The 27,859-nt window shown below is 40.7% G+C and overlaps 1 protein-coding gene across 1 annotated transcript; it reads left to right on the top strand.

The window, feature by feature from the left end:
* Nucleotides 1-8,928: 8,928 nt before the first annotated feature.
* Nucleotides 8,929-27,229, top strand: LOC103485833 (inositol phosphorylceramide glucuronosyltransferase 1). Its single transcript, XM_051085307.1, has 10 exons — nucleotides 8,929-9,313; nucleotides 13,472-13,592; nucleotides 13,772-13,957; nucleotides 14,186-14,349; nucleotides 24,655-24,762; nucleotides 25,025-25,162; nucleotides 25,249-25,386; nucleotides 25,542-25,803; nucleotides 25,913-26,036; nucleotides 26,828-27,229. Exons 1-10 carry the CDS (start codon nucleotides 9,062-9,064, stop codon nucleotides 26,970-26,972), a joined length of 1,638 nt encoding a protein of 545 aa, XP_050941264.1. The 5' UTR covers nucleotides 8,929-9,061; the 3' UTR covers nucleotides 26,973-27,229.
* Nucleotides 27,230-27,859: the final 630 nt, after the last annotated feature.

The following is a 27,859-nucleotide window of genomic DNA, read 5'->3' as shown; positions in this document are numbered from 1 at the left end:
AAATGAGGGAATTTTATATGGTATTATTATGTTTCCAACTCTTCACTTGATCTTGTCCATAAAATGGTAGGCTTATTGAGTTGACAAACTAGCCACTCTCATCCATATAAATCAGAGGATAATCCTTCGTGAATAGGAGTCCATAATATACTCAGGAGTAAGACTAAATTGCCTAAGTCATCCTATTGAAACAAAAACCTAAATAGTCAACCAAGTTACATCTAGTGATTAGTATTTTGTGGTCCAGTCTTATACAAACTCATTGTATAAGATATCTTCACTCGCATGTCACTTACGTGAATGCATTGGATCATTGTACTTATATCAAATAAAGTGGGAAGTATCCATAGTGTTATCATGATAAAGTACACAATCTTACTTTTGCACCATAAACCTTTTAAATTGCATCTTAAATAATTAACCTCGAGTTATTCAAGATTCAAGAATGCCTAGGATGTTAATTTTTTGAATTTAGGATTATTAATACAAAATGGATACAAAAAATTCATCAACTCTTATTCAAACAATGAAAACAACATTTTATCAATAACGTTACATTTACTATCTATAAGTTTTAGGACATGAAACCCAACAAAAACAACGAGAAGTATACTACCAAATTAGGATCTTAGCACTCAATCCTTAACAAATTAGCCTAAAATCCCAACATTCAGTAGAAGACTAATGTGATGAATACTTTTGGACTAGTAAAAAGATAAAGACAAAAGTCAATTCAAGAGAGTTACCTAATCTTGAAGAATGGATCCAATAGTGGCACAAAGCAGGTTTGGAAGAGTTCCTAACAAATAAGGAGAAAAGACAGTAAGATAAGAACCCAATTGGACTACCTTGGCTAGGAAGGTTTAGGTAGAGGCCAATCAGGCCTTTGCGACCTATTGGCCCACCTTGACCTCTGTCGTGGCTAAGGTCGAGCCTAGTAATCCTACACAAGTGGTTCATCCATACTAGACCTTAGAACTTGAGCATCTCTAACGACCCAAATCAAGCCCTATGTGTTCAGTTTCTAAATAAAGAAAAAAAAGTAGATCCAATTGTAACGCCCCGAATTTTCGAGGTAAATTTTATCTTTTTGGGGGGATACGAATTTTTTTTTTTGAATTTAATGTTTTGTAAATTGCTATAATAATAATATGATATTAATTATATTATTATTATTATAATTTATTATTGTTATTATTATTATTATTTAATATTATTATTATTATTATTTAATATTATTATTACATTATTATTAATTAATGTTATATTAATTATATTATTATTATTATTATTATTTAATTTAATATATATATATATATAAAATAATTTTTTAAAAAAAAACCCTAAGGCGCGCGCGGCTACCCCCCCCCCCCCCCCTCAATCCATTTTCGTTTTCTCTTCCTTGCGCCGCCGCCCCTCCCTTCTCTTTCGATTTCTCCTTCTTCTTCTTCTTCCTTCATCTCCGTCGCCGCTGTCTTCTTTTCTTTTTCCTTCCGTTCGCGCGCGTCCCCATCCTTTCCGTCTCCGTCCTCTATCCCCGTCTCCATCTTCGTCGGCGTTCTTAGCTTCACCGGTCGTTCGCCGCAGCCACCATCCGCGCGTTGCGCCATCTGCCGTCCATATACAGCCGACGTCTCCCTCTCTCTTCGTTTCTGCCACCGCCGGCGGCCTCTCCCTTCTCATCTCGTGTTCCCGACGCAGACAGAACACCGAGGGGAGCGCCGTCGTTGCCGGAAGAAGGAAGGAATACACCGAGCCGCAAAGTGAAGCCGACCCGAGCCACGAATCCGAGTTGAGGCGAGCCGCGAGCCGAGCCGCGAGCCGAATTGAACCGAGCCGCGAGCCGAGCCAAAAACCGAGCTGAGGACCGAGCCGAGCCGAGCCGAGGACCGAGCCGAGCCGAGCCGAGGACCGAGCCAAGCCGAGTTGAGGACCGAACCGAGCCAAGCCAAGGACCGAGCCGAGCCGAGCCGAGGATCGAGCCAAGCCGAGGACCGAGCCGAGCCGAGCCGAGCCGAGGACCGAGCCGAGCCAAGCTGCGAGCTGGCCAACCCAAGCCACGAGCCAAGCCGAGCCGAGCCAAACACCTCCAAGCCAAGCCGAGCTCCCTGTTCACCGAGCCACCTAAGCCTTCCTCCCTCTACGTCGGGTCACGGTGAGTCTTCGATGAACCTCCTAATGTTGCTACGTCCGTTTCGAATTTGAATATTGGAATAAGATTTGGTCCAACCTTTTCTCCCTTGAAGGTATTAAGGAGTTGACGTTTAAGTTCTCGGGATCCGCAGCAGGCTTGTTTGGAGATAGCTCTCCTTTTCCTTGGGTAAGTCAACGGATGTTGCTTAGGACCATTTAAAATGACTTCTATTAGTATCATCGATTAAAACCTTCGTGTTTTCGTTTAGGTGGATCCGTTGAGCGTGGACTCGATCGAGGGGCATAACCGAGTATCAGGTAAGGGTTTTTCCTACTACTGGACCTCGGGTCGAGGCTGGAAACGTAGTAATCCATAGGGGATTACACGTTAGTAACTGTACCGAATAAATATATGTGAGTTTGACTTTTAAGCATTGTTATTATACTCTTGTCTGATGTAAAGGTAACGCGACCGCTAGTTGTAGCTTGTGTGCTATCGGGTATAAGAAGTTACTTGCTAGTGGACCCCGATGCTGGATGTTCGGTATAGTGTGGTTATGTTAATGGGCTACGTTGTTTTGGAATTGTATGTCGATGGACCTTGAAGTTACAGTTAGGTACGTCGTAGTCATTGGTCTGGACATTGATCATGGAGTTTGGACGGGGAAGGACAGTGAGTCCGATTTTGATTGATTAGTTGATTGGGTCTAGGGGTTACCATAACGGTGTGCGAATTGGAAACGCGTATAGCAACTGAGGGTGTAGTCGTTAAACCTATACTATTTTACTGGCAAGGCCTATGGCGAAATTGTAATATGAGTGTTGATGGGGTATGACTGTGGTAGACGGTTTAGTATGGACTGAGGGGTAACGGTTAGCTTCATCTATGGGGTAGTGTACCTTACGGATATGTGCATCCTGCGGGAGCACTAGACTGATATGTGCATCCTTCGGGAGCACTAGACTGATTTGTGCATCCTTCGGGAGCACTAGACTGATATGTGCATCCTTCGGGAGCACTAGACTGATATGTGCATCCTTCGGGAGCACTAGACTGATATGTGCGTCCTTCGGGAGCACTAAACTGATGTGTGTGTTCCACGGAACCACTAGACTGTTATGTAGGGTACCCCTGAATAGGAAGTTAACTGTTGTTCCCTAACGGGCCCAGTAGTGGGTCCCTTACTGGGTATGTTTATACTCACCCTTTTCCCTTCTTAAACTTTTCAGGTAAGGGCACAGCGAGAGGCAGACCAACGAGGGGCAGGAAGGATGCGTGAAGGCCATATGGACGCGTCTGATTTTCTTATTGCTTCCGCTGATGTATTTTGTTAGAATATTTACCTTTGTGATTTTGAGTTGATGACCTGAGTTTTTATTTGAACTTTTATGACTGTGATTTAAAATAGGGCCCAATATTGTTTTTGTAATATTTCTAATGTTTTAAGAAATCGTAACCGGTCTGTTATAAATTTTTGTGTTGTGTGGTCGAGTCTTAGTACTGAGTAGTGACCTCAGCTTAGTCCGGAAAGTTGGGTCGTTACAGTTGGTATCAGAGCCTAAGTTTAGGTTCTGTAGACTGACTTATAATGTAAGTCTGTGTTTTGTGTCCTTATGGCTAAAACGATCCTTGCCACTCGTCAGGTACGCTCTCATGAAATTATATGTATAACTCTATATGCATTACCTTACCTAAGTTGAACTGCGAAGTTAATTACCATTTATGACTAAAGGGATCATTGGTGGTTGTTAGAGAAATGCCGCCAAGGAGAGGTGCACGTAGGGGTGGCCGAGGAGGCCGAGGAAGGGGAGCAGGACGTGTTCAGCCTGAGGTGCAGCCTGTAGCCCAAGCCACTGACCCGGCTGCGCCAGTTACTCATGCGAATCTAGCTGCCATGGAGCAGAGGTTTAGAGATTTGATTATGCAGATGCGGGAGCAGCAGCAGCCTGCCCCGCCAGCTCCAGCACCAGCTCCTGCTCTAGTACCAGTTGCGCCCCAAGTTGTGCCGGATCAGTTGTCAGCAGAGGCTAAGCACCTGAGGGATTTCAGGAAGTATAATCCCACGACATTCAATGGGTCTTTGGAGGACCCCACCAGGGCTCAGCTGTGGTTATCGTCTTTGGAGACCATATTCCGATACATGAAGTGCCCTGAGGATCAGAAAGTTCAGTGTGCTGTTTTCATGTTGACAGACAGAGGTACTGCATGGTGGGAGACTACAGAGAGAATGCTAGGTGGTGATGTGAGCCAGATCACGTGGCAACAGTTCAAGGAGAGTTTCTATGCGAAATTCTTCTCTGCTAGTTTGAGAGATGCCAAGCGGCAGGAGTTCCTGAACTTAGAGCAGGGTGACATGACAGTGGAGCAGTATGATGCGGAGTTTGACATGTTATCCCGCTTCGCTCCTGAGATGATAGCGACCGAGGTGGCCAGAGCTGATAAGTTTGTAAGAGGCCTCCGACTGGACATTCAGGGTTTGGTCCGAGCTTTCCGACCCGCTACTCATGCCGATGCACTGCGTCTGGCAGTGGATCTCAGTTTACAGAAGAGGGCTAACTCGTCTAAGACCGCTGGTAGAGGTTCAACATCGGGACAGAAGAGGAAGGCTGAGCAGCAGCCTGTTCCAGTGCCACAGCGAAACTTCAGATCAGGTGGTGAGTTTCGCCGCTTCCAGCAGAAACCTTTTGAGGCAGGGGAAGCTGCCAGAGGGACGCCTTTGTGTACCACTTGTGGAAAGCACCATCTGGGTCGTTGCTTATTCGGGACCAGGACTTGCTTTAAGTGTAGGCAAGAGGGTCATACAGCTGATAGATGCCCGTTGAGACTTACGGGGAACGCGCAGAATCAGGGAGCAAGTGCTCCACACCAGGGTAGGGTCTTTGCTACCAACAAGACTGAGGCTTAGAGGGCAGGCACGGTGGTGATAGGTACGCTTCCAGTATTGGGGCATTACGCCTTAGTTTTGTTTGATTCGGGATCGTCACATTCTTTTATCTCTTCCGCATTTCTGTTGCATGCCCGCTTAGAGGTAGAGCCCTTACACCATGTTCTATCAGTATCTACTCCTTCCGGGGAGTGTATGTTGTCGAAGGAAAAGGTGAAAGCATGCCAGATTGAGATAGCAGGCCATGTGATTGAAGTAACGCTGTTAGTCCTGGATATGCTCGACTTTGATGTAATCTTGGGTATGGATTGGTTGGCCGCTAACCACGCCAGCATAGATTGTTCCCGTAAGGAGATAACGTTTAACCCTCCCTCGATGACCAGTTTTAAATTTAAGGGAGAAGGGTCAAGGTCGTTGCCTCAGGTAATCTCAGCCATCAGGGCCAGTAAACTGCTCAGTCAGGGTACTTGGGGTATCTTAGCGAGCGTGGTGGATACTAGAGAGGTCGAGGTATCCCTGTCATCAGAACCGGTGGTGAGGGACTATCCGGATGTCTTCCCTGAAGAACTTCCAGGGTTACCTCCTCACAGAGAGGTTGAGTTCGCCATAGAGTTGGAGCCGGGCACGGTTCCTATATCCAGAGCCCCTTACAGAATGGCCCCCGCAGAGCTGAAAGAACTGAAGGTGCAGTTGCAATAATTGCTTGATAAGGGATTCATTCGACCGAGCGTGTCACCTTGGGGTGCGCCAGTTTTATTTGTTAAGAAGAAGGATGGGTCGATGCGTCTATGCATTGACTATAGGGAGTTGAACAAGGTAACCGTAAAGAACAGATATCCCTTTCCCAGGATCGACGATCTATTTGACCAGTTACAGGGAGCCACAGTGTTCTCTAAGATTGATCTTCGATCGGGATACCATCAGCTGAGGATTAAGGATGGTGATGTACCGAAGACAGCATTTCGTTCTAGATATGGACACTACGAGTTTATTGTGATGTCTTTTGGTTTGACGAATGCTCCGGCAGTGTTTATGGACTTGATGAACAGAGTGTTTAGGGAGTTCCTAGATACTTTTGGGATCGTGTTTATTGACGATATCTTGATATACTCCAAGACGGAGGCCGAACATGAAGAGCATTTACGTATAGTTTTGCAAACACTCCGGGATAATAAGTTGTATGCAAAGTTCTCGAAATGCGAGTTTTGGCTGAAGCAGGTGTCCTTTCTGGGCCACATGGTTTCTAAGGCTGGAGTCTCTGTGGATCCAGCTAAGATAGAGGCAGTCACTGGTTGGACCCGACCTTCCACAGTCAGTGAGGTTCGTAGCTTTCTGGGTTTAGCAGGTTATTATCGATGGTTTGTGGAGAACTTTTCTCTTATAGCTACTCCTCTTACTCAGTTGACCAGGAAGGGAGCTCCTTTTGTTTGGAGCAAGGCATGTGAGGACAGTTTCCAGAACCTTAAACAGAAGCTAGTTACCGCACCGGTTCTTACTGTACCTGATGGTTCTGGCAGTTTTGTGATTTATAGTGATGCTTCCAAGAAGGGTTTGGGTTGTGTTTTGATGCAACAAGGTAAGGTGGTCGCTTATGCTTCTCGTCAGTTGAAGAGTCATGAGCAGAACTACCCTACACATGATTTAGAGTTGGCAGCAGTGGTTTTTGCTTTAAAAATATGGAGGCATTACTTATATGGTGAAAAGATACAGATCTTCACGGATCATAAGAGCTTGAAGTACTTCTTTACTCAGAAGGAATTGAATATGAGACAGCGAAGATGGCTTGAGTTAGTGAAGGATTACGATTGTGAGATACTGTATCATCCAGGCAAGGCAAATGTGGTAGCTGATGCTCTTAGTAGAAAGGTATCACATTCAGCAGCACTTATTACCCGACAGGCCCCATTGCATCGAGATCTTGAGCGGGCTGAGATTGCAGTGTCAGTGGGGGCAGTCACTATACAGTTAGCCCAGTTGATGGTCCAGCCAACTTTGAGACAAAGGATCATTGATGCTCAGAGTAACGATCCTTATTTTGTTGAGAAACGTGGCCTAGCAGAGGCAGGGCAGGCGGTTGAGTTCTCCATATCCTCTGATGGTGGACTTTTGTTTGAGAGACGCCTCTGTGTGCCGTCAGATAGTGCGGTTAAGACAGAATTATTATCTGAGGCCCACAGTTCCCCATTTTCCATGCACCCAGGTAGTACGAAGATGTATCAGGACCTGAAGCGGGTTTATTGGTGGCGTAACATGAAGAGGGAGGTAGCAGAATTTGTTAGTAGATGCTTGGTGTGTCAGCAGGTTAAGGCACCAACGCAGAAACCAGCGGGTTTATTACAACCCTTGAGCATACCGGAATGGAAGTGGGAAAATGTGTCCATGGATTTCATTACAGGTCTGCCGAGAACTCTGAGGGGTTTTACAGTGATTTGGGTTGTGGTGGACAGGCTTACCAAATCAGCGCACTTCGTTCCGGGTAAATCCACCTATACTGCTAGTAAGTGGGCACAGCTGTACATGTCGGAGATAGTGAGATTACATGGAGTGCCAGTGTCGATTGTTTCTGATAGAGATGCCCGTTTCACTTCCAAATTCTGGAAGGGTTTGCAGACTGCTATGGGCACGAGGTTAGACTTTAGTACAGCTTTCCATCCACAGACTGACGGTCAGATTGAGCGTCTGAACCAAGTGTTAGAGGATATGTTGCGGGTGTGTGCATTGGAATTTCCAGGTAGCTGGGACTCCCACTTACATTTGATGGAATTTGCTTATAATAACAGTTATCAGGCTACTATTGGCATGGCACCATTTGAGGCCTTGTACGGCAAATGTTGTAGATCCCCGGTTTGCTGGGGTGAGGTGGGTGAGTAGAGATTGATAGGTTCTGAGTTAGTTCAGTCTACTAACGAAGCGATATAGAAGATTAGATCACGCATGCATACTGCTCAGAGTAGGCAGAAGAGTTATGCAGATGTGAGGCGGAAGGATCTCGAATTTGAGGTAGGGGACAAGGTGTTCTTAAAGGTAGCACCTATGAGAGGTGTCTTACGATTTGAAAGGAGGGGAAAGCTGAGTCCCCGTTTTGTTGGGCCGTTTGAGATTCTGGAGCGGATTGACCCTGTAGCTTATCGCTTGGCATTGCCACCATCACTCTCGACAGTTCATGATAACCTTGCAAAAGGTAAGCTCAATTCTTCCCTAAAATCTACTTGCCCTCACTTTGTGCAAAATGCTAACTTAAACATCAAAGTGCCTGTAGCAAGCATCACACCGATGTGTTATATTTTCTTTGTTTTGCAGGTAACATTTTCTCCAAATTACAAATTTACCGTTGGTAGCATTTGAAAATCAAGTGAGTTATCTTGGCTAGATTTTACCATCAATAGAAATAATTTTTTTACATGTGTTTTAAAGAAAAGAAAATGTAAATGTAAATAAATTTTGTGAAATCAAAATTTTGGGCATTTTCAAATATAGCAAAATGAACCAAAATAATAACAAAATATAGAAAAGTTTTAGATTCTATTGATGATAGATACTAATTGACTTCTATAAGTTTTTATCAATGTCAGAAGTAGTCCTGTCATTTACAATAATACTTTTTTTTTGTAATTTTTATTCACTCAGTTATTGAAAAAGTCAAAGTTTCCTAAAATAAAATCTTTATGAGTATAAATAAAACTTTTAAAACTAACGAATATTAATTTTTGAAAAACTCTAGTAATAAAACTTTTTAAAATTATAGGTATGTTTCTTTATACAAAATACAAATTCATAGCTAATTTCTAAACTTTATTGGGCATCTAATAAAGTTCACATGGGATACAGCAAAATTTGGGTGGAATCAAGCACAGGAGATCGCGGTTTATAATTTTCAAAGTAGATGTGTCTGACAAAAAGTGTCAAAGCGGCGACATGCAGATAAATAATTTTCAATTTTCGATCGCGGTATTCATCAAACCTTCAAAAGGATTTTCCCCTTTTGCTTTTCTCCCAAAAATTCCGACGAATTTTGGGGATTAATTTTATTTTTTTAGATTATAATGAAACCAATCGCTTGGATTTTCCTGCCATTCGCGTTGGTTTTGATTCAATCTCTACTGTCAGCAGCTTCTTCATCTTCTTCTTCCGGATCACAGTCTTCCGATGAAGCTTATGTTACCCTTTTGTATGGCGATGAATTTCTTTTGGGTGTTCGAGTTCTTGGGAAATCAATTCGCGACACTGGCTCCAGCAAGGACATGGTGGCCTTGATTTCTGATGGGGTTTCTGAGTATGCTAAGAGGCTATTAGAGGTTAGCTTCTAGTTTGCTTTTTGTTTCCAACAAATTCGAGCTATCACTACAACTTATCCATGAGTACTCTCTTTGCATTTTTTTCTTTCTTCTGAAATTTTAGTCTTGAAGTTAAATTTGTTGGGTACTTCGAATTCAACCTATATGTTGATTTATTCTGCAAGTGTGTGGTTCCTTATATAATTAGAGTAGTTAGTGATCCTTTGAATGGAGATGAGGGATTTTTCTCGAGCACTTTCCCCCACTGGCTGATAATTTAATGGAAATGGGAGTTTCTGCAATGGAAAAATAGTTTGATAGTAGAAGTCTGTGGTGAACGCCTACTTAGAACATTCTAATTTTAAGTGTATTCTTAGAACCAAATGTGTTGTGGAGTTGACAGGTCTGTCTTTGGGATTAGTTCAAGTGTAAACAAGGTATCCTAAACATCTACAAGTATCAAATTTAGAAAAGTTTTGAAATTGTTGAATTAAAATCCTTCCTCCTTGATCTGTCCGATGTGAATAATGGATGTATGATCTCTTTTGGTATGATTTTCTTTAAGAGTTCAGGTGTACTTGTCGTCTCTTGCCCTGTCTCTTCCTGATCGGTGTGGGCATGTTAAGTAGAATCATACCTATAGGGGAGGAACATGATGTCCTTGAAGGTTACAAAGTTGGTAGGGATAGTTTGCAGTGAAAATTCATTTTTTAACCTGATATAAAAACCCTTGGAAGACATCATTTGAGGAGTTTCCTTGGTCCTCTCTTTTTGTTAGTTGCTCAGTTGTGGATGAGAGGAACAACTTTTTCTGGGAGGATAAGCAGTTGGGGGATAATCTCCTTTCCTCTTTGTTTCCTTGTATATTCTTGTCATCCTTGATGACAAACCACTTGGTAGCAGTTGTTTTTTTTGTCTTAACTTATGCCCTCTCGTTTGTTGAGGTTACAACGTGCTTTGTTCATGGGAAAACATCGAGCTTTTTTCTTTGCTTGGGGAGTTTTGCTGTAATCTTGGGAGAAGATATATTTGTACTTGGAACTGATGACCACCCAACATAAAGACGTCAGTGCTATGATCGTGGAGTTCCTCCTCAATCCACCTTTTGGGAGGAAAGACTGTTTTCTATGGTGTGTTGGGGTGGGCACGCTCGTTTGGGTTTTGTGGCGCAATCATCTAGGTTCTTTCATTTTTTTCAAAATTGAGAGTTGTTTTCATTAAAAAAGAAAAGAAAGAAAAAATACTTGTACTTGGAACCATCGTCCATAGGAAGGGTCCTCGTGTAAGTTATTTTATCTTTGTGTAGTTAATACTTCTCCTTGGTTTAGTCTTTGCCTCATTGCGAAAGGTAAAAATTCAGAAGAAGGTCAACCTTTTCGTTTGGTATGTCTTCTAAGCAAGGTAGCACCTTTGATAGGTGTCGAGGAGGTTGACCAAACTTAGTGAATTCATTATGTTGTATTCTTTACATGAGGACAATAGAGGACCTGATCACATCTTTTGTGGTTGTGTTTGTTTAGATAAGAAATGTTTCATTGATAAATGAAATAAGGGGAAACCCCAAGCACCTAAAGGTGATTACAAAAAGAGCTTCAGTTGGAAACTAAGACTGTTAAGCTAAAGTTCGTAAAAGGGTAAAAGGGTGCCCAATTTTGCACCCATTAAAAGCCATGGACAATAAATGTCAAAAAGAAAGAAAAGAGGAAAACGAGTCGTGAAAGAACGCCTATTTTGTTCGCCCCATAATGTCCAAAAGTACTCTCGAATAATAGCCAGCAAAATAATCTCCTTGCAACCATAAGCGGGTGACCCACCATAAGAGATTTGAGTGTGTCAAAATATTGTTGTAAAGAGCTGTAGACCAACCAAAAACTTCCAAAATGAGATCCCAAAATGTTTCTTCCAGGAATTCAAGCCACAAACATTCCAAGAGATGATCTTCATTGGATAGCCTCGGAACCCTCCCTATTGTCTAAAGCCCGATATTTTATCAGAACGAATTGATGATTGAAGATTTTGTAATTACCTCTGAAGTTTATTCTGTTTGTTGTTGGCCAGTGCAAGGCTTCTTAGCCTTTGGTGAGGGAAGAGAAGGGATGGCCATGACGCATAAACCGTGTTGCAATAAAATAGAAGCCATATCGGAGAATGTTTGTGGCTGATTTGTAGGAGTAGCCATATGTCTTGATCCTTCTTGCAAGTCGGAAAAACCATTTTGGAAAGTAACCATCGCCATTGATGGCTGATTAAAAGAAGGTAAAGGGGATTATGTGGGGCCTAAGAGGATATTAGGAAAGGTCAATGTGGGTGTATGGGAGGGAAATGTGTCACGAGAAGAATTACTTTCCACCAGATTAGGAAAATCTGTTGAAAGTTCAAATGGCTGAGAATCAGGGGAATGTGAGTAAACCGGTTGGTTTAATAAGGAAACGGTAGGTGATTTCCTTTTTTGTCGTGTGGGATGCCCTAAATTCGTAACTGCCGAATTAAATTTTATATGTGCCGCCGCCAGTTCGGAGGAATCCTTCACCGCTCCATTAGATTTCGCCGCCATCATCCCTAATCGGTTTGTGGTGGTCGGAACCCCACGAATCTTCACTGTAATTTCCGTTCCACCAAGCTCCTTTGGTAGAATAAGACGAGTGGGTATGAGACCATGATTGTTTGTGTTAACCTTCAACCTAGCAGCTTGTAGATTTAATCCTCTATCAGTTCGGTTGGAGCTTCCAATAAATCCCCCATAATGGTAACCAGTGAACTGGAAAATCTGCTCATTCCATAGGATTAGTGGGAGGTCAAAAACATCAATATCCAACCTCCATAAGATGCAGTTTTCTGGCAAAGATATGAAGAAATAAGAGATTCATCCAAGAAACGCAGGTTGAATTTCCGAATCAATTCCCAGCCCTCATGGCTATATAAGAATTGAGCAACTGTGGTATCATAAACATGGACAAGGGCCTTGTCGTCAAGGAAGGGATTGATTGCGCACCGAAATGAGAATGTAGATTGTATAGCTTCACATATTTCCAGCTAGGAGTTTTGGAGTTGTTGGCGTTGGATCATAACCATAGATATCCAATCAGGGGGGTGGGGGGTGGGAGGGAGCTTTGATCAATTCTGTTGGGAATGAGCTTAACCACTTCATTTTTTGATGGCTCGTTGGGTTGTGATTGTGCTGCCGCCTTGTAGGTTTTAATTGGAGGTGGGGAGGGGGCAGTCATATAATCAGATAGAAGGGAGTAAAAGGAGAACTATCCTTGTTTATTTTCCTCCGATGGAATAAAGAGTTTTATCTGGCCTCCTGGGTGGTATAGGAGTGTGAATTCAACAAAGTATCCATTTTTGTTGTGTAGTTTTTCCAGCTAGAGGGTTGCTCCATTATCGAAGAGTTTTTTGAAAAACTTGTAGATGCAGGGTTCATAGTATAATGTATGGAAGGAGGAATACAGCCAAGAGAGCTTTCCAAGAAATGCAAATGGATTGTGATGAAGTTTTCCCGTTCTCTGCTAATTTCACAAGTTGGCCATTACTAGGATCATCAGGTTATAAGGTGAAAAGTTTACAGTCAATGTGGATAGATCGAATAGGGCAGAGGGGAGGAGGTGGTGGACCGGCGTTGGGCATGGCAGAGAGTTGGTTATGGGATGTTTGGGGTGGAAGGGTAGGTGATTTTCCTTTTGGGGTTGTGTTTTAGCTTACCTAGGCTAGAACTGGTCGAGGCTTGCTGCTTGCTCAAGCACGGTTGCAGAGAGGCTGCAAAGAGATGACCGAAGAGTTCCTTCTCCATCCTCTCTTTTGCGAGAAGGGAAGTTTCTGTGGCAATCAACGGTGTGTGCCATTTTATGGAGACTTTTGGGTGTGAGGGACAAGAGATCTCGAGTGATGTTTGCTCCCTTTTTAGATTCTGTGTGCCTTTGTGGGCTATACTTACAATAGTAATTATACGTTAGGTGTTATTTTTCTTGATTCGAGGCCATTTTTGGAGTTCTGTCCCTTTTTGTGGGTTCTCATTTTGTATGTCTGTGTACTTTTTAATCTTTTCTTAATAGAAGTTATGCTCTTCATCAAGAAGAATAAAGATTGTGTGCATGCACGCATGCATGTGTTTTTGTATCCTGCATTACAACGATTATTTTCCTAATATAACATGTTTTACTGCTGAAAATAATGGTGCAGGCTGATGGATGGATAGTGGAGAAGATTAGTTTATTGGCAAATCCTAATCAAGTTCGTCCATCAAGATTTTGGGGTGTCTATACAAAGCTGAAAATATTTAACATGACTGACTATAGAAAAGGTAAACTTTGTGATCTTAATGTGCAGATCATACAGAATATAGTATTATAGTGTTTTTGTTGATAAAACTTTGGTAAGGAAAGCTAATGTGGTGAATTTTGGCTGGATATGTGTGTTAACTGCCTTTCAAAAGCAGTGTCCTGATGCTCTTTGTTTAATCTCTATTAAACTACTCTGCAGTGGTATATCTAGACGCAGATACAATTGTGTTGAAAAATATAGAAGATCTTTTCAAATGTAGCAAATTTTGTGCCAACTTGAAGCATTCTGAAAGACTGAATTCTGGTGTTATGGTTGTGGAACCGTCTGAAACTATTTTCAATGACATGATGAGTAAAGTTAATACTTTGCCCTCTTACACAGGAGGTAGTTGATCCTCTTCCTAAATTTTATTTATACTTTTTGCTTCCTTTTATTGGTGATTACTAAATTTGCTGTTATATTGGAGAAGGATTCTAAATAGATTTATTTATTTTTATTATTGGCGAAGGAAAAAACAGAAAAAAAGGAAAAATTAAATTATAATGTTTGGTTGGGTAGCTGGATGACGTAGAACTCTCGAACTTTGATGAACACTTTTGTTTTAATTTACAGGGGATCAAGGCTTTTTGAATTCATACTATTCAAATTTTCCCAATGCACATGTTTTTGAGCCAAACTTACCACAAGAAGTGCGACGATCTAGACCAGCTCCAGTAATGGAACGACTTTCTACTCTTTATAATGCCGATGTTGGTCTTTACATGCTTGCTAACAAGGTATGTCTACTGACAATTTAAGTAGTTGTTTTACTTAATTCAACGTATATGCATGAATTCTCGTTCCTCTCAAATGATGCTTCATTGTTTACATTTCTCATTTTCCTTTTCAATTTTATTTAAGAGTTCTAGGTTTAGACCCTCATCCACTTGGTTAATGTAGTTGGGAAATACTTACTTCAAAGTTATTTAATTAGGTTCAATAGTTTTCCTTTATCCTTTCCTTTATTGACTTCCACTTGCAATAGTTACCATACTGTGACATCCAAACCAAGTATACAAGCCTAAATAACAAAATTATGAGGGTATAGGTAATGTCAAGAACCAAATAATTTTGAACAATATTTGAATCTCTTTGATTATTGCTGCTGGTTAACCAACAAGCAAAAGGCTCCTATAGTAGACTTGGATTCCTACCACTTAAAGATGGGATGTGGGCTTTCAATATAGATCTAAAAGAGCTAAAGGAAGTAGAGCTAAGGGAAGAATCCCTAACAAACCTTCTTTCTGAAGTAGAGCTAGAGGAAGAAGTGGAGAGATGGCTTGGCTCCTTGACCCCTTTTGCAATGTGCCATCAGAACTCTACCACTTTTTGATTAGTGACTTTGGAAAACAAAGGGACCTCCACAGGTTCTTAAAATATGGACAGAAAGCTTCCCTAAAAAGTAAAATTCTTCGTTTGGGAATCTGCATGGTCTCAACATAGTAGATCAATTATGAAGAAGGATGCCTTGTCTTTGTTCATACACAAGTTGGTTTGTTTGTACTAAAGCCATTCAGATAGCTAAAATCACATTTTCATTGGTGCAAAACACCGACAATTTTACACATTTCTCTTAGGACTTTGTAAAGGAAACTTTGGGTGGAATCTTCACCTCCTTGCCAAAAGCTCAAGATTTGTTTATGTGTTTACTGCGGGATACCCTTTCAAAGAAGAGAATGGGGTCCTTTGGCACTATATCATCAAGCTTTCTTCTACCTGCACGTTCAGATCTCTGTGTGCACATTTTATCTTTCATTCCTTTGCCTAATAAAATTGCCCTCTACAGAGAGGATCTTTTGGAAATTTCTTTGGTCAGATATCAACATAGCATTTGCCTCATTAAATAGGATATATCTCTAAATTTATATGTTCAATTTGTATCGTTGCATTTTAAACTCCGTATCTTGAACAATAGTCTCTTTTCATCATATCAATGAAAATTTTGTTTCCATTTGAAAAGAAAAAGGATATGGTGGAGTGTCCTAAAACAACATAACAAAGCCCTTCTTGCAAAGGAGAAGGTATATAGAAAAGGAAGCTCTACGGATGAAAGTTATGGTGCCAAACTGTCTGACCCCCAAGTTTTGAAGCATATGACACGGTCAAGTGGAGATTGGGCGAGGAGTGCACTCAGGGCTGACATGAGGTTAGCGTAGACACATGTCCAAGGTATCGAGGCATGTGGAAAGGTGCACGACAAGCTAATAGAAGGTTAGTGTGACATAGGGCATGATGTGCTAAGAGGTTAGCATGGTACTTGATGCGCAGATGGCACACTACGAGCGCCTAAGTGTGCGCTTAGACCCGCAATACAAGTAGGTATGCGCACCACGAACACACAAACCTCACAAGCGCTTTAGGCACACATGCAGTGCATAGGAAACATCAAGTGAATGTGTGGTTGAAATGGGAGATGGATATCGAAGCGGTAAGGTTGGAGATGCAAAGAATCCCAAGGTTGGAAAAAATGGGGTAAAAAATGCTGCTATCTTAGTGGAGATGTATGAGGACCGAATGAAGCAATAAACATTTTCAGAAGTTACGGGGATAGGCATGGGAAAAAGGAAGTTAAGAACAGAGGATGAGCCAGAGACAGGGGAAGGAACGAAAGAGGGTGAGTCGTCCTAGCTTTGGGAACCTATAACGGGGGTAGCATCGGATCAAGTTCAGAAAACTCGAAATGCTGGTGTTTAATGGGGAAGATCTAGATGGGTGGTTCTATAGGGCGGAACAATACTTTCGACTACACCTATTGAACGAACAAGAGAAGTTGAAGATCATAGTTGCGAGTCTGGAGAGAAGGGGGTTGAGTTGGTTTCGATGGGTTGAGAACCGCCAAAAATTCAAATCTTAGCTGAGAGTTCAAATAGCAAATGTTCGCCGAAAACAAGGAACACAATGTGTGCGTTTTTTGGCAGTCAAACAAGAAGGGAACATCTTGGAGTACTTGCAGCGTTTTAAAGAGCTATCGGCGACACCCTAGACATGGCCGAAGATGTGCTGGTAAACATGTTCACAAATGGGCTTGACCTAGTTAGCTGTATGGAGGTTTTCTCCATGAGAATTGTGGGCCTCAAGGATATGATGGACGCAGCCCGGTTAGCAGAGGAAAAACTTGAAACGGCCTGCACGGCCCAAGGCTCATATGGGAAAGATGAGAAACCAGCCCACAAACCCACGATAAAGAATGCCGACAGTTATACCACCTGTATGGTTACCCTAGACGAAAAAGTCCCCAATGGAGGAACAAACCCTAACTTGATGGGAGCATCTAATCAGCAAGAAATGCCTTTTCAAAGGTGGACAAACTCCGAATTGCAAGCTCGAAGAGATAAGGGTTTATGCTACTAGTGCGACGAACCATTTAGCAAGGGGCGGCGCTGTAATAACAAAGAACTACGTCTCTACGTGGTGGTAGACGACTTGGAAGGCTTAGAGATGGAAGACTTGATGGTTGAGGAGCAAATGGTAGAAGTTTGTCTGGTAATAGAGCTATCACTGGACTCGGTGGTGGACTAATGGTGCCAGGTACGTTAAAGGTTAAGGGGACATTAGAGGATCGTGAAATTATTGTCATGGTGGATTGTGGAGCAACCCATAATTTCATTTCTCCTACTAGTCGAAGTTTGATGTAATAATGATGTAATACTTGGGACATTCTCGCTCTAGACATTCCCGGGATGGAAGATGTAATACAAACTCGGGATATGCCCGAGGTGGAGTGATGTAAACACGAGATATTCTCGGGGTTAAGTGTTGTAAACTCGGGACATTCCCGAGGTGACTGCTTAGCTAGATTTGTTAATAGTTACTTGTATACATTTTCACCTATAAATAAACATCTCTCATATTGAGAAAAAGAATATTCATTCATTCAAAAATAGCCTTTGGTATTACACCAATTGGTATCAGAGCACCATAAGCTCTTGGGACCTATGGCTCTCCGGCAAAACCAACCGGCGGGTAACAGAGCGACCTGCTCAAAACCAAGAGGTGGAAGAAACCCCCTTCCTCTCTCCAAGAACCTCCTCGAGACCCTTGCTGTCCTTAGAGGCTTCAGTGGAGGGAATACGAACAACACTACAGGAAGTCGTTCAATGATTAGAAGCATTAGTTCATTTGGTGGAGGGAATACAAATAATGCAAGATGAATGTCAAGAATTAGTCCGAGATTGGGGGCAGTAGGGCATTTGAGGGGGTGGAATACATAGAGCTGGGCGAAATCATCAAAAAAGAAGGTTTGAAGTGCAAGAAAGGAGGAGACCAGCCCAAGATTACCAAGAACCCGATCCAAGAAAGAGCAGTAAATGATCATAATAGAAGATTCCAGCCACATTTTGATGATAGAAGGAGGGAGCCAACAGAATACAAAACGAAGATTGATCTTCCTAGTTATGATAGTAAAAGAAACATAGAAATTTCCTTGATTCGCTAAAGAATACTGAATCTTTTTTTAATTACATGACACATCCGAGACGAAGAATGTACATCTAGTGGCTTTAAAGTTGAAAGATAGAGCTTCAGCTTGGTGGGAGAAAACGGAAGTCAATAGGAGGAGAAATGGGAAAAGACCTATTGCTTCTTGGGAGAAAATGAAGAAGTTGATGAAGGCCCGATTTCTTCCACCCAACTACAAACAAACCTTCTAAATTAGTACCAAAATTGGCGGAAAGGAACCAGAATTGTTGCAGATTACATAGAAGAATTCCACCGATTGGGAGCAAGAACAAATTTGATGGAGAATAAACAACACTCATTGCTCGGTTTGTTGGAGGATTGAGGTTTGATATAACAGAAAAGGTAAAACTACCGCTTTCCTAAATCTTTCTGATGCCATCACTTATGCAGAATCTGTAGAGGAGATCATTGAACTAAGCTCAAGAGAAAATACAAGAAGAGGCCCGTGGAATGCCAACACCAACAATAAAGCTTCTACTGCATGCTCCTCTCTTACTCAGTCCAGTAAAGAGTAAGAGAAGGACAAGACTAGTGATCCAAATGGGAAGAAGACTGAAGTAATTCCCAAGAAACACTCATTGCTCGGTTTGTTGGAGGATTGGGGTTTGATATAACAAAAAAGGTAAAACTACCGCTTTTCCTAAATCTTTCTGATGCCATCACTTATGCAGAATCTGTAGAGGAGATCATTGAACTAAGCTCAAGAGAAAATACAAGAAGAGGCCCGTGGAATGCCAACACCAACAATAAAGCTTCTACTGCATGCTCCTCTCTTACTCAGTCCAGTAAAGAGTAAGAGAAGGACAAGACTAGTGATCCAAATGGTAAGAAGACTGAAGTAATTCCCAAGAAACAATCAGAGAATGTATATCAAAGGCCTAATTTGAGCAAATGCTTCCGACGCGGACAAACCGGTCATCTCTCTAATTCTTGCCCAAAAAGAAAGACTGTAGCCATCCTAGAGGATGATGAAGACCTTATCGAAGAGCAAGAAGGAGATTTTGATCATGATGAAGAGATTTTAGAACCCGATGAAGGAGAAAGATTGTCTTGTGTACTCCAAAGAGTACTAATTGCTCCAAAAAATGACATTTCCCATCAGCAAAGGCATAGCCTCTTCAAGACTCGTCATACCATTCAAAGCAAGGTGTGCAACATGATTATTGACAGTGGCAGCAACAAGAATTTTGTTTCCAAGAAGCTGGTTACTGCACTCAAATTGAAAATAGAACCTCATTCTAATCCCTACAAGATAGGATGGATAAAAAAATGTGGAGATGCTTAGATTAATGAATTTTGCTTGGTTCCTTTGTCTATTGGAGGAAGTTATAAGGGTCAAATCGTGTGTGACGTTTTAGATAAGGGGAATCCCATGCAACAAACAATTTGCCAAATATATATGCGGAAGTTGCTAAAAATTCTTGCAGATAGAATAAGGGATTTCAATTGGGAAACTTAAGTTATAGAAAGTAAATCTTCGGGACCAAGCAGGATTGATCCTGATGCTTTTGAAATTATCAGAATTATCAGAAAGAAAGGTAATGGAGGCTGAATTCAATAATACACCGGTTGAGAGGGATCCAAAGAAGCATGGGCCACTAAAAATCCAAGAACTATTGAAACAATTTCCAAGCATTTTGTTCAAAACTTGGGAGATTGGCTTGGTCATACACCATGCTCCTTATGGATTTCAGCTCTCACGACAACTCGGGACAAACTCGAGATGAGTTTGATGCTTGGGGTCTGGAATGATGCAACAATGATGTAATACTCGGGACATTACTGGGATGGAAGATGTAATACAAACTCGGGACATTCCTGGGGTGACTGCTTAGCTAGATTAGTTAGTAATTACTTGAATACATTTTCACCTATAAATAAACATCTCTCATATTGAGAAGAAGAATATTCATTCATTAAAAAATAGTCTTTGGTATTACACCAAAGTCCTCAACATTTCGATGGTAGAAACAACCAGTTATGGGATTATCATGGGGTTTGGAAAGACGGTACAAGGGAGGGAACGTGTAAGAGAGTTACCGTCGGACTTCCAATAATGACCATAGTAGAAGATTTTCTTCCTTTACAGCTTGGCAATTTAGATATGGTTCTGGGCATGTAGTGGTTGAGGACCAAGGGGATCTATAATAGTCAATTGGAGGGAGTTGATGATGACTTTCTTAGTGGGGGAGACTCGAGTGATTCTCAAAGGGGATCCGTCCTTATCTCAAATGTAGGTATCACTAAAGTTGCTAACTAAAACATGGCAGCTAGAGGACCAGGGCTTCTTGGTTGATTTTTGAGCTATGGGATGCCAAACGCGGATTAAGAAGTAATAGTCACGGAAATTGAGGCCATCCGAAATTCGATTTGTAGAAGAAGGAATATGAGAATATCTTCAATATGCCCGAGGGGCTGCCACTAGTCTGCAAAATAGACCATCGAATTTAGTTAAAGGAGGGAACATATCCCATCAATGTGAGGCCTTATCAATACCCACATGCGTAGAAGAATGAGATAGAACGCTTATGAGTGATGTTAACAACTGGCATTATCGGGCCTAGCATCAGCCCTTTCTCCATTCCGATTATTCTAGTAAAAAAGAAGGATGCAAGTTGGAGTTTCTATTTAGATTATTGTAAACAGAGCCATGGTGCATGAAAAATTTCCTATACCGATGATTGATGAGTTGAATAGGGCCTGCATTTTTTCGAAGATAAATCTCAAATTAGGATACCATCAAATCCCGGTATGAGAGGAGGATACAAGAAAAACTGCTTTTCGAATACATGAAGGCCACTATGAATTCCTTGGCATGCTGTTTGGGTTAAACCAACACACAGACAACCTTCCAAGCCTTAATGAACCAGATTTTTTTTGGCTCTACTTGCAAAAACTTTTATTAGTCTTTTTCGATAACATTCTTGTGCAGAGCACTGAAGTGGGAACCCATGTGGAGCATCTTATTGTGCCATTTCAATTGCTACAGGAGCACGTGCTATTTGCTAACAAGAAGAAATGTCATTTTGCAAGGCAGGATTGAGTACTTGGGTCACTGGTATCGGCAAAATGGGTGGAAGCTGATCTGGAGAAGATTAAAGCCATGGTAGAGTGGCCTATCCAAAGTACTATGAAGGAACTAAGAGGATTTCTTGGATTGACCAGGTACTACCATCATTTTCTGGCGAATTACCGCTATGGTGTTTGAAGCTCTCAAAAGAGCTATGGTCACATTGCTAGTCCTTCCCGACTTCAATTTAGATTGATGCGCCTGGGTTTGGATTGGGGGCGGTTCTGTTTCAAAATAAGAAACCAATAGTGTAATTTAGTTAGAAACTATCAGCAGTAGGCCAAGAAAAATCCGTGTACGAGAGGAAACTCATGGCTATTGTCTTATCAGTAGAAAAATGGTGGCACTACTTGTTAGGGCATCAATTTACGATTTATACTAACCAGAAAGCGCTACGCCTCATCTAGAGCAAAGAGAAATGCCCCTGGGGTGTAGAAATGGGTCACAAAATTGATGGGATATGATTTTTGAGATTTTTTATCAGTCGGGACTCCCGAGAATAAGGCAGCTGATGCTCTCTCGCATACTTGAGGAAGCCCAACTAAATTTGATAACCGTGCTTTCATTATTGGATGTGAATATAATAGAGACCAAAATTCAAGCCCATGCCAAATTGAAGGGAATATACAATTGTGTGGTCCAAGATCCTAGATTGTATCCCACGGTACATAGTGAGACAGGGAAGATCGTACACGGTGAGACAGGGAAGATCTTCGAGGCTGAGTAGTTCTCCCAAAAACCTCAAGTTTGGTTTTACGATTCTCCACACCTTCCATGATTCGGTGATAGAAGGGCATTTGGGACACCTACGAACCTACAAGTGTATTGCGACGGAATTATTTTGGGAGGTCATGCGTAATGATATTAGAAAGTACGTGGATCAGTGCCCTAGTTGCCAACAAAATAAAATTCAAGCTTTGTCTTCGGCTGGGCTGTTACAACCATTACCTATTCCGGACCGCATTTGGGAGGACATTTCAGTAGACTTCGTGGAAGGATTACTGCGTTCAAAGGGATTCGATACAGTGCTGGTGGTGGTGGACCGACTTAGCAAATATGCTCATTTCTTGCCCTTGAGACATCCATTTTCAGCAAAGACAGTAGCCATGGTATTTATCAAAGAGGTGATTAGACTCCATGGATTTCCGCAATTCATTGTGTTCGATCATGATAGAGTTTTTCTGTCATTTTTGGAAAAGAATTATTCCGGTTACAAGGGACTCAATTGAAGCGTAGAACTGCCTACCACCCACAAATTGACAGACAATCTGAAGTAGATAACAAATGTCTGGACATTTATTTATGATGTTTCTGCAATGAAAAACCTAAGATGTGGAGTGGGAAGTTGGCTTGGGTGGAGTACTGGTATAACAGGACTCACCACACATCTATTAAGACCACCCCGTACGCCGTAGTTTGTGGATGGCCACCGCCTCCCATCATTTTGTATGGTCAATCACAGACCTCCCCAATGACTCCGTAGAGCAACACCTTCAGGCCAGGGATGAAGTGTTAGCAGCGTTGAAGTCGCGCTTGAATCCTGCACAATAGAAAATGAAGAAGTTTGCCGATTTGTGTTGTTGATATGTGGCTTATGAAGTGGGAGATTGGGTCTATCTAAAGATTCAACAGTATTGCCAGCAGTCCTTGGCTAAGACGCGCTGTGAAGAACTATTGCATAAATTTTTCCCATATGAAATTCTGTTAGCAGCGTTGAAGTCGCGCTTGAATTCTGCACAATAGAAAATGAAGAAGTTTGCCGATGTGTGTTGTTGATATGTGGCTTATGAAGTGGGAGATTGGGTCTATCTAAAGATTCAACGGGGCGCTGTGAAGAACTATTGCATAAATTTTTCCCATATGGAATTCTGGGGCGTGTGGGGGAGGTAGCCTATTTGTTTGATCTGCAAGCATTAGCAAAAGATTCATCCAGTTTTTCATGTTTCTCAATTGAAGAAGGCTCAGTTTTTCATGTTTCTCAATTGAAGAAGGCTGTGGGAGAGAAGTGCCCCATGCAACCGGACATATCATTGCTGAATGATCAATTGGAGTAGGTTTTAGAGCCGGAGAAGGTAACCCAGGTGAGGTGGGATGCGGCAGAAGGTGACTGGGAGTGCTTAGCCTTTTGAAGAGCCAATCTCACGATGAAGGTACTTTTCTGAAGGCGACTGGGAGTGCTTAGTCTCTTGGAACAATCAACCGCACCCTGAAGCTACTTGGGAGGCATACGCTGTTCCCGCAACTCAATTCCCAGATTTTCACCTTGAGGACAAGGTGTCTCTTCTCCATGGGGTATTACTAGGCCTCCCGTTATGCAAGTATATAGGAAGAGGGGTAAAAAAGGGTTTTCAACCCAGACAAAAGGGTAGTTGGGGTGGTCCTTTGTTCTGACAGGGCTGGGGGAATGTTAGTATATATTTGAGTGTTTTATGCTAGGGTTAGTTATCTTGATTGATGTGTTGTTTTGTGGATGAACAATAGTTCATTGTGGAGAGTACAGCCCTCTTGTTAGGCTGAGTTCGTAAGTGTAACCTTTTGTGCTGGAATACTACCCATATATTTCCGCTATTACTGTTCTGAGTATGTGGACTGCCATTCTTCCTTCTAGGAGTTTGTGAATCCTTGCACCCACCATTGACTATAATAACCAACTCATCGCCCTAAAACTTCCTCAGTTCCTAATCAGTAATTCCTATGCAAGTGTGAACTCTGGTGATTCTAGAATTTCTTAGGGCTTGTTAAGTTTGACAGACAACCGAGATTTTGTTGTTGAAAACTGTTTTGGATTTTGTGATCCACACACAAATTTTGAAAACAACATTTTTGCGTTTTGAACTTCTTTCACTTTGTTTGTGTTCAATGGACAATTATTCAAGATAGAAAGGAAAGATTCTACGTCTAAACTTCATTAGGATTCTTGGTAGTCTAATGGGCTTGAGCACAACTCTTGTACTTTCACTGATAAGGAACAATAAGCAAGATGCCCAATCTTTTTTCACTGTGATTATTTTCTTGTGCCTATCATGGTGTAAATCAAGTGCTCCCTTTTGTACTTATAGTTTTCCTACTCTAATAACCAAGTAAAGTGCTTTTTTATAATTCTGTGGATAGAATCTTGTTCATTTATGATTTCATTTTATCAATATCGTGTGTGTCGACACACACACCCACACATACGTACTTAGTCTTGAGGTTTAATCTACAAATACTTGCCATGGGAATAATTTGTACCTTTTATTCTTGCTTTCCGTGAACTGTTAATGAAGAGTTTCATCCTGTTTGAGATATTGTTAATCAAGACTTTTCTTTTATGCATTCATCCTTTGTTATACTTTTACATGACAGATTTTAGGAAAATTCCCTCACTACATTTTTATTCCACTGTGAAAAGAACTGCACTCTTAATATGGCAATATTTATGTTTGTGTTGAAGTAGAAATCCTTGGATTGTTATTTTTCCTCTCGATCGATATCAGTTCCTGCAATCTTATTTGAGCAATGTATATTCTTGCAGTGGATGGTAGATGAGAGTGAACTCCGGGTTATCCACTATACACTGGGCCCCCTCAAACCTTGGGACTGGTGGACATCTTGGCTTTTAAAACCTGTTGATATCTGGCAGGTCTTTTTCTCAATTTTACGTTATGGGTTCTTTTATTTCTATGCTGCTTATTTTACACGTATGGTTTATCATGTGTCATAGTCTTGCACATCTGCAAGCATACACTAAATTATTGTTTCCATGTTAAAAGTGCATGAGTCCAGCAGCCGAGTTTGACTACTGATATAGTTGTATCTGTTTGTGTATTTTTGTCTGGTTTAGGAGTGGTATTTTGTACCACTTGTAAGTTGTAACCTTTTTCTTATGTTTGAGCTGATTGCAGAATGTCAGGGAAAGATTGCAAGACTCCCTTCCTGGAACTGGTGGGGGTAGAAACCCTAATGATGATCTTATTGTCAAAATTCTTGTTCTTCTTCCTCTTGTTGCATTAACCTTTTGTTCTTATCAATCTTGTCTTCAGGTAAGGAACATGGTAAATTATCTTCAAATTGTTTTTGCAAGGATAGGATTAGTCATGATCTAAATATGCTCTTTTACTTCTGTCAGACACGGTGGTACTCTAATACATCATGGAGAAGCTTGTTATGCGATCAAGCCAGGCATCTATACTACAAAATAAAGTCTGTTGGAACAATTAATTATACTGGTCTTTCTACACTAAACGCTGTTAATCTGAACCATCAGGCATGTTTCCTCTCTGTCCTCTTAGTCTCTATTTACGTAAGCATGTTACAATCATACTAAACATATTAAAGTCTAGAATAATATGCCTCTTTTATTTCATCTTCTTGAAGTTTATATCTTGTTTTGATTATAAGCTCCTGTGATATGATGTGCAGTCCAAGATACCTGTTTTTTTGGGTGGTATATCAATCTTCGTCTGTTTTCTTTCTGCTGTAATTTCCCTTGCTCTTGCATTTGCGATTGTGCCAAGGCAAGTGATGCCATGGACTGGCTTGCTGTTGATGTATGAGTGGATATTCACAATTTTCATTCTATTATTTGGAAGCTACCTCCATTTTATTTTCAAATGGGGTAAATCAATGGCGACCCAAGCAGGATCCTTCTCTGATTCTGAGTCGTTTGATTATTCTGCTAAAGGTTTGCTTTAATACTTTGCTGCACTCCAATTTCTAATGTGTAGTAGTGCAACCAACTGAATATTGTTGATTCGTAATTTCTGGATGTGTTTCTTTCTCTTGTATATTAGATCATCAGTGGCAGGCATCAAGCAGTGACGTTACCACGTGGTTTTATGGTCTAGGGATGGCATTCTTGGCTGTTATTGCTCCAACTTTGCCTTGTATTTTGGGTGTCACTGCTCTATTTTTGAGGTAATTTACTTGTGTGCTTTATCGTCACAAACAGTAACCATGTTCAGAATCAGCTGGTTTGTTTGAAAATTTAACTCATAAAGTTTGCTTGTCGTAGCATAGGATTGCATTTTCTTGTAATGCAGAACAAACTTGGATACGAGTATTAAAAATATGCGTTCCTTGAATGTCTTGCTAGCTTCTGAAGTTCAGAAAATTTCTAAGCTTCATTAAATGAATAATATGACACTAAACTCAATTTTTTTTTTCTTGATTACTCTATTCAAGATATTTTTCTTAATTGGAGTGTTTTTGTTTATCTATGTAACCATGTATTCACCAGTTTTATCAAGAAGATCTGTTTAGTATTGGGATGTGATAAAGGTGCTAAGAATGTGTCAACCTAATTGAGATAAGCTTTATTCAAGTTTCTTTGTATTCTTGCTCATTTGTTTATTGTATTTTGAGCATTAGTCTCTCCTTGTTACATCAATAAATGTTCTATTTCTGTTTAAAAAAATAAAGAATAATATGACACTAAACTTTCCATTTTGTGTTTATACCATTATAATATACCACGTTGACCCTAAACTTTGAATTGTGTTTCATTTGTTTACGACACTAATGTATTTATAGATGTTTTCTGGTGATTTGCCTTATTAGCTGTTGATATTTATGGTGATGGTACTCAAGAACTTGTCTGTGGATCTTTGCTTTATGAAAAGGATGTATTATTTATTTATTTATTTGTGTCAACATCTCCGAAAACAATAAAACCTTATTTCATGTACACGTGTTTTTGTGTGTGGCAGGTTAGGTTTGATGGTTGTAGGGGGCCTAATTTTGGTATCATTTATGACATATGCTTCTGAACACCTTGCAATTAGATCATTCTTGAGAGGTCTTGAAAACAGAGATGGTGCAAGAGGCAGCAGGAGTATATGTCTCTTCTGTTGATCGTTTGGTGAAAAGTAGGAGAGAAGTGGTGTAAAATAGCTGATTTTCTTGTACTAACTTTGAGGTCTCATTCATTGTACAATACTGATTACTACAACTTCAAGTTTGATTTCCCCTCTTTTTTGATCTGTGAGAGCATTCTTTTTTTCTTATTTCTTTTTGTATTTTCAACTTTCAAGTAAATTATCTAACTTAATTCTATTGATGATCTGATAAGAGTCTTTATTGACCAGGGAAATTTACAAATTTGTTACCGATACTGATCTGAATCCATGTATATTTTCAGCACCATCACTACAATTTGTTAAATGTTACCTTTTCTTTTCGTGCATTTCTGTATCTTGTTGATTGTTATATTAACCCTTCTCTCGTTCTTCATGGTAATTATATCATATATAGATATATATAAAACAAACTATGTGATGAGGAAGCAAGTGGCCGTGAGTTTAAATGTGTATTTTAAAGCGAAGTTTTCAAGCTTTCGTGAAGAATTGCAACCTTTCAGGCTTGAAGGCTACTCAAATGACAATCTATATATGAATTTTCATATTCATGCACATTGTTAATGAATTGGTATTCATATCCATGCACATTCTTAATGAATTATACCAATCTGATTTTATATATTTACGTTCACGAAGGTTCATATATGAAGTTGAAGAGTTTTTGTTGAACTTAGACTACATCGATGGAACTCCTTTCATGGTAATTTTATAAATAGTATAGTAGTGTTGTATTTTTGACATTCGAATATAATTGGAATTTGAAAGAATTTTTTTTAAAAGTTGCATGTTTTAGAACATTTAATCAAACTAACTTTTAATCTAGTTTGGAGAATTTGAAATCTTGAAGTTAAAAAGAACAAATTCTTCTTTAGTCTTGATATT

The sequence above is a fragment of the Cucumis melo genome, chromosome 5, assembly GCF_025177605.1.
Source record: "Cucumis melo cultivar AY chromosome 5, USDA_Cmelo_AY_1.0, whole genome shotgun sequence".
Classification (NCBI taxonomy): Eukaryota; Viridiplantae; Streptophyta; class Magnoliopsida; order Cucurbitales; family Cucurbitaceae; genus Cucumis; species Cucumis melo.
This window is presented reverse-complemented; position numbering and strand designations above follow the sequence as displayed.

Excerpts from the sequence above, each read along its gene's own strand:
- LOC103485833 (XM_051085307.1), top strand. The coding sequence starts at position 9,062 with ATGAAACCAATCGCTTGGATTTTCCTGCCATTCGCGTTGGTTTTGATT. Across the intron at positions 9,314-13,471 it reads ATGCTAAGAGGCTATTAGAG|GCTGATGGATGGATAGTGGA; the intron begins GTTAGCTTCTAG and ends ATAATGGTGCAG. Across the intron at positions 25,387-25,541 it reads CTGTTAATCTGAACCATCAG|TCCAAGATACCTGTTTTTTT; the intron begins GCATGTTTCCTC and ends TATGATGTGCAG.